Genomic DNA, 7,500 nt, shown 5'->3' with positions numbered 1-7,500 from the left:
CTCTGAAAGCTCAGACCAGCAGGAGTCTCACTGCATCTCACTTTTGCTCTAGTGTGCAGCCAACACACAGACAAACACACACACACTAATGTATCCACACAAACATATGTTCCAATAGGTTTTTGTTAATACATACAGAGGCCAAAAGCACACTCTCACACACACACACACACATACACACACACACACACACACACACAAAGACACACACACACACAGACACACACAATAGGCATTTATGACCCAGACTCCTGTTTTCCAGCCGTCGGTCCAGCGTGTCTGTGCCAATGATGTGTGTGGTGCAGCGGGTTTACAGGCTGTGTTGCAGCCAACACCTTTGAAGTGCTCATAAAAAGAACATATGTATATTTGCATACACACACACACACTGACAAGTACGGAAGTGGAAGTGGAAAGCCCTAAGGCTTTTTCCTTCACTCTTTAAACACCCCACAAACCCACATACCCCCCACCCCCCACCCCCCCCACAGCTAAGCATTTAGCCTTCTGCCCTCTTATGTTTTTCTGTCCCTCCTCAATGTTTTCAATGCCAGTGAGTCATGCATCCCACACCTCAGCACGCACGTACACACACACATTCACACATGTAAACACACTATCACACAAAGCTGAACCTTTGTGAGTAAAGGAACTGCAGGCATCTCATGTCCTATCATCACTGGCAGGCGGCAGACAGACAGACAGACAGTCATGCAAGTGTCACAAGGTCGGTTCGTTCACTGCTCACGGGCCTCGAACCCGCCACCTTGACACACACACCGGCATGGGAGACGAATGCTCTAACCACTGAGCTAAAAGCCCAGGCTTCCAACTCAGCGGTTAGAAGCGTTCTTAAGGTTAGGGCTGTGAGGATTTACACGGGCAACTAGCACGCTAGCTCAGTCTGCCTCCGTTACACAAGAATTGGGAGATTTGGCATTCAGAAGTTCTTTCGGCTTTAGTATGGCATAGCATGACATCCTGACTGGGCGATACAACATGCATGCACACACACACACACACACACACATACATGTTGGCTGACGTCATTTGCCTGACAAATGAGGTGGCGGTGTGACCTCTACATACACACACAAACACACACACACACCACACACACACACACTTCAAAGACACACAACACACACAATTAAATTTGTTCAAACACCATCATACACACTTTAGCCACACCATTACACATGCTACACACCTCACATATCACACATAACATACCGCAGCTTAGCAACCAAGCCCTGTATCGCCTGATCATCACACCACACACACACTTCACACACACACCAAAAACCCAGTTATGATTACACACTCACAATATTACATGATTATATCTGGTTTTCACCAGTTTTACAGTTCTACACTAACATAATCTAACCTGCCATCACACAGCATAGGGAAGCATATTCACCTCTAAGCTAACACCCACAGATGCTAACACCTCTAAGCTAACACCCACAGATGCTAACACCTTAACCTGCCATCACACAGCATAGGGAAGCATCTTCACCTCTAAGCTAACACCCACAGATGCTAACACCTCTAAGCTAACACCCACAGATGCTAACACCCTAACCTGCCATCACACAGCATAGGGAAGCATCTTCACCTCTAAGCTAACATCCACAGATGCTAACACCTCTAAGCTAACACCCACAGATGCTAACACCCTAGCCTGCCATCACACAGCATAGGGAAGCTTCTACACCTCTAAGCTAACACCCACAGATGCTTACACCCCAACCTGATATCACACAGCATAAAGAAGCGTCTTCATCACTAAGCTAACACCCACAGATGCTAACAACCTAACTTGCTATCATACAGCATAAAGAAACATCTTTACCTCTAAGCTAACACCCGCAGATGCTATAACAGTGTGGTCTAGAGTTTGTGAGTTCTCAGACACTGGAGGAAGTTAGTTGGCGCTACATTTCTACAATTTTCAGATTTCACCTGAACATTTCTGTGTCATGACCAGTGACTCACTGACACACACGCACATACACACACACACACAGACCTGCAGATGCCACCCACTAACAAAGCGGCTCCTGTGGACAGTGAGGTCACTTGTTGCCCAGAGTCTTTTAGCGCATCCTGTTATCAGCACTGGAATGTGCAGGGTTAATCTGCAGGCTTTCTCTCTCTCTCTCTCTCACACACACACACACACACTCACACACACACACACACACGGTTAAGCTGCTGGCCTTTAAGAGGTTTGGTCACGGTGGGTATATCCAAGCCAAGTGTCAGTTGCCCTGACAGTCCCACACTGCGGTTCTACTGTCTTGGTGTCTGTCTCTCATGATAATTGTCCAAGAGCACACATCCATGCTTACACATCCATACACAAACTGAACCAGAGGAACACAAGTGTGTGTAGACGTTCAGTCCTTACAGCCATAATGTTATTAGCATGTTATGAGTACGTCAGACATGTCAGATCATCAGAGAGAATGCCAACCGAAAGCTTGATTTGAGTAAAAACTTATTTTGCACAGACTAGTGTGTGGATTTTTCTTTTTTTCTTCCATCCTTTATAAGATCATCAGAGAGAGAAATTCATTGTAGTTCAAAGCAAGCACACACACTTATTTCTTGAGGGAGTGAGAAAAATGTGTGTGTGTGTGTGTGTGTGTGTACATACTTGAGAAGATTCTCTGCTCCTGCTCTCATTCTCATCTGCTTGATGATCTGCTGGTTGAGGGTGGCCCTCTGATTCTGCAACTTACTGCGGCCAGTCTGAGCCAGTGGGTTGCAGCCCTGCACACACACACACACACACATACAGACACACACACACACACACATACACACCACAAACGAAAAAGAAAAACATATGGTTAGGACCAGTATGCCACAATAGACTATAGTATGTTGTAAGTGCTGAAGGCCTGATATTCTACTCTAAACACAACAGGACACACAGAGGACAGAGGAACAGGGAAACAACAAGAGGGGAGTGACACAACATATCATGTTCATATCATATCATGCGTGTGTGTGACAGTGCCTGTGTGTGTCTCACAGGAGTATGACAGCATCAGAAATGTGATAATAATGGGTGTGGGTGTGTATGTATGTTCTGACAGGAGTGTAAGATAGAGAGAGCACCATCAGTGTGGGTGTGTATGGTTATGTCACATAATGAGTGTTCAAGGAGTATCAGGCGCTAGATTGTAATGCCAGCACTGTGTGTGTGTGGGTGTGGATGTGTGTGTGTGTGTGTGTGTGTGTGTGTGTGTGGGTGTGTGTGTGTGTGTGTGTGTGTGTGTGTGAGGGACGCTAGCATGTAATGTCAGAGCTGTCACTCATTTTTCCACAGCACATTTGCATGCACAGAGATGTCAACACCCAAGACATCTGAAGCTGACACTCTCTTCATGCACACATACACACACACACACCACTCTCCGTTCAGCAGATACAGTACACTCAAAACGTTCTCTTAAACATACACGAAACACGTTCTCTTAAACATACACGCAACACGTTATCTTAAACATACAAGCAACGCGTTCTCTTAAACATACACACAACACATTCTCTTAAACATACGCAACACATTCTCTTAAACATACGCACAACACGTTCTCTTTATATACACGCAACACATTTTCTTAAACATACAACACGTTCTCTTCAGCATATAAAGGCTTAATGTTCTCATAATGAGATAATGAGATTACCTAGATGTATCTCCAAAAACATGTTTTTAATATTCTATAGACCAGGGGTTCTCAATTTCTTTGGTTCCAAGGACCCCTTTTGGGGCAGAACATTTTCTGAGGACCCCCTCATAACCGTAGCAAGTAAACATGGCATTTGTATTCTCTGAAGTTGTGTCCAAGTTGACTTTCCTGTGTTTTCTGGGTGGGTAACTTTTGCATCACTTGTCGACATGGACTGACTCAAGCATATCTACACATTCATCAGCTAGCTAGCTACTGTAGGTGACAAATAAGCAGCGCTAGGCAGCAGAAGGAATGTGGGTGGGAGCAAATAGACATAATTTGCTTGTTTTATGGGTGAAAAGGGGCGTCATCTGTAGATATGAATTTTTAAAACGATAAACCCTCAACTTTATCATTTAAAGTACATTTTTTTTGGCTATGGGTTCCGGACCCCAAGGGATCCCCAGACCCCACTTTGAGAACCCCTGCTCTAGACCAACTGAAGGAACCCATTAACTCCACTTGGGGTCCTTTAGCTCTAGAAGTCAACTCCACTGACCGGTACTGGACGGGCTCTGTGCAGAGTGACCTAAACTTCTCCGTCTGTCTAAACCTAGATGGAGGTTGACTTTGTGGGCCTGACCTGTCCCTAGTGTGCTGTCAGGGTCCCTCAGGTCAGGATTACATAAACTGGGCTCTGTGAAGTCGTCTCGAACTCTCATTACCTAACAGAATTCAGGGTTCCAGAACTGTGAACAGCCAATCAGAGCCCGGCGTAGCTGAGCAGAACGCTCTCCTCGTTAGCAGCCCCTGCATGTACCCTGGACGAGCCACAAAGCCTCGGGAGAGCCACAAAGGCTTCTGGGTAACGAGCTCATGCCAGCAGATACCTCTAAACAGGCTTCTAATGAACAAGCCTGGCACAGAGCACTGCCAATGACGACGAAGCATGCTCAGTCGTGGAAAATATGGTGTTAGTAGTGGTAGTAGTGGAGCCATAGAGCATGCTCACTGCACACCTAGTACAGTAGTGGGGCAATGGAGCATGCTCACTGCACACCTAGTACAGTAGTGGGGCAATGGAGCATGCTCACTGCACACCTAGTACAGTAGTGGGGCAATGGAGCATGCTCACTGCACACCTAGTACAGTAGTGGGGCAATGGAGCATGCTCACTGCACACCTATGTGTTTGTATGTGTGTGTGTGTGTGTGAGGGACAGAGATGGACACCCTCCTATCTGCATATGTGTGTACATGATGAGGCTCTCCTGTCTCTCTGGGCGTGCTTGCATGTGTGTGTGTGTGTGTGTGTGTGTGTGTGTGTATGTGTGCGTGTGTGCGTGCGTGTTGGATGTTTCTGGATGATTATAGATCTCTCTCCTCTACAGCTGTAGCCCTGGGCTCCTCTTACACTCTAAGGGAGGACACTCTACATGAGGATATTTGGATTTGTGGCTTTGGCCTGGCCCACAACACACACACACCCACACACAAACACTGCGTCAATGAACCGCTCAACCACTGTCTGAAGGGAGGAAAAAAACTTCTATTTTTTCCACTATTCTCTCTGTCTCCCTTTCATCTCTATGTCTCCCTCTCTCTCTCTCTCTCTCTCTCTCTCTCTCTCTCTCACAAACACACACACACACCAAACCCTGGAACACAGCTCCGCAGGACACACACGCATGTCCTGTCACCATGCACTGCTGGGTGACAGAGATTTCATCACTGCATTGCTGCCTCACAGGTTTCACCACTAAAAGTTTATTTTAAGCAAACACACACACACACACACGCACACACACACACACACACACACACACACACTTGAAAGGAATGTGTTGAAAACAACACAACTTGCGTTGTTTTAACACATCTCTGTGTCCAAATAGGGACCACAACACAAGTTTGTGTTGTTTCCTTTTTTAATTTGTTACACAAAATGTGTTGAAAACATGTTTTTTAACATCTCTGTGTCCAGATATGGACAAAACATTTGTTTTAAGAGTACACACACACACAAAACCACTCATTCCCTCATCAATACATAACATACATGATACTTCAACCTCAGCAGTACACACACACTTAAAGAATATAAGAGGCTACCTTCTGCTTCAAAATAACACACACACACCTCTGTATTCTCTCCAACAGCACAGAACAAACACCATCACACACTCTCTCTGGACTGCCCTGATTGTTTTAGTCTAGGCTACTTTTTAAATCCAAAGTCCATATTTTCTCATTTTCACACATATTTCTTTTATCGTGAAACACCTGTCCTCACTGACTAACCAGGTGCACAAATATTGAATTTTCACAGAATGGCCCGCCACTGACTATCATACACACCTAGACTTGTTTTTGAAAAATGTCCTGAGACTGTAAGCCTAACCCGCTACATTTTGTAGCCTACCACGTAAGTAACTAAACGCGTCCGCTCACTCCGCTGGCCCGTTGTCATCACCGAGGGGCTGAATGACATGACTGACGAATGAACTGGAGCAAACCCGCCGCGAGCTGATTCTTCAGGAATTCGGCGGTGGGGGCGCGTTTACAAGCCCGAGATCGGGCCGTCTGGCCACCCTGCTATGGCAACTGTAGGCTCGCGTCTGTTTATGAAGAGACTAGAATCGACTCTGATAAAACAAGAGCCACACCGCAGATGAGCACAGTAGTGATGTTAAAGTTGGCACTAAAAAGATTTAGACACCGTTAGACTAGAATCCTCCATCACACACTTATGAAAACAAAACAAAAAAACATTTCCCGACAAACGCTGCCCACTTTTAACATCACGATGTCCTAAAAAAAAAGTAAATTGTAGAACATGTTGAAGAAATGTCCTACGTTTGATAGAACTACTAGCATACTCGTTGTATGCCTAATCAGGCTTTTTAATAGGCTGTTCTCGAAAGTTTTCGAAGGAGACAGTGATTTGAAAGCTTAACCTAATTCTCTCGCATCTGGCACCGTTGCTCACCAGCGCTTTCGCCTCCGCTCCAAAGAACAATAAGAGAGATCGGAAACCTTCAGGGAACAGAAGAATGTGTGAAGGAAACAATAGGCTACGGACAGACAGCCACCGAAACTAGCCAAGCAAGTTCAGGTATCAAAACTCAGCACATCAACGACACACACAAACACACAAAGGGGGAGAGAACTGACCTTTTTAAAGTAGCCGTTCTCCACGGCCCCGTTGGCCTTGCAGCCGTTGGGAAAGATAGCGTCCGTCATTTGTGCGCTCTGCTTGTCCTCGGAAACGGGAAACTCGCTGGTGCGCCTGAGAATCAACAGGTGCGTGTCTTCTCGACCATAAACCGTAAGCAATCCGCGGTTCGTCTCCTCACGCTGAATCACTCGTCTTTCTGCCCAATTCTTCGGACTCACTGCGAACTCTTCACCAGGCCCCGCCCCGAAAGCATGACGATTTCGGACAGGGCGGGTGTGGCGCAACGGGAGGATGCATTTCTCTCTCTCTCTCTCTCTCTCTCTCTCTCTCTCTCTCTCCTGGCTGTCAGAGGGAAAAAAAGTCCAGCTCTAAATGATCAGAATGCTTCAGGTGTGTGTCCCTTACGAAATGGAACTACTAGGAATATTATAGTAGCCCATTTTGGGACAGAAATGTTATAGGAATCTTATTATAGGAATATTTACAGAAGAACTATAAAACTATACTGTCGGAACACTATAGAGGATTATACACTACGATAGAACCAGCCTACTATAGAAATCGTATAGTATTACTATAGTTACTATAATTACTATTTTTGAATTTCCCCAGGGGATCAATAAAGTATCTA

General features: G+C 45.6%; 1 protein-coding gene across 2 annotated transcripts in view; it reads right to left on the bottom strand.

Moving 5' to 3' along the window:
- Window positions 1–7,070, bottom strand: part of rhpn2 (rhophilin, Rho GTPase binding protein 2) — a 30,031-nt gene extending 22,961 nt beyond the window's left edge. For both annotated transcript variants that reach the window (XM_076291869.1, XM_076291870.1), the window contains exons 1-2: window positions 6,866–7,070; window positions 2,666–2,781 (exon numbers count right to left, since the gene is read on the bottom strand). In XM_076291869.1, the coding sequence (XP_076147984.1) occupies window positions 2,666–2,781; window positions 6,866–6,934 (185 nt within the window). In that variant the 5' untranslated portion in view covers window positions 6,935–7,070. The remainder of the gene's footprint in view (window positions 1–2,665; window positions 2,782–6,865) is intronic.
- Window positions 7,071–7,500: the final 430 nt, after the last annotated feature.

The sequence above is a fragment of the Alosa pseudoharengus genome, unplaced genomic scaffold (assembly GCF_046254945.1).
Source record: "Alosa pseudoharengus isolate Yale_2024_CS ecotype anadromous, Long Island Sound unplaced genomic scaffold, YU_APseudo_1.1 YU_APseudo_1.1_scf_19, whole genome shotgun sequence".
Classification (NCBI taxonomy): Eukaryota; Metazoa; Chordata; class Actinopteri; order Clupeiformes; family Clupeidae; genus Alosa; species Alosa pseudoharengus.
The sequence above is the reverse complement of the archived record's forward strand: the minus strand, read 5'-3'. Positions and strand labels throughout refer to the sequence as shown.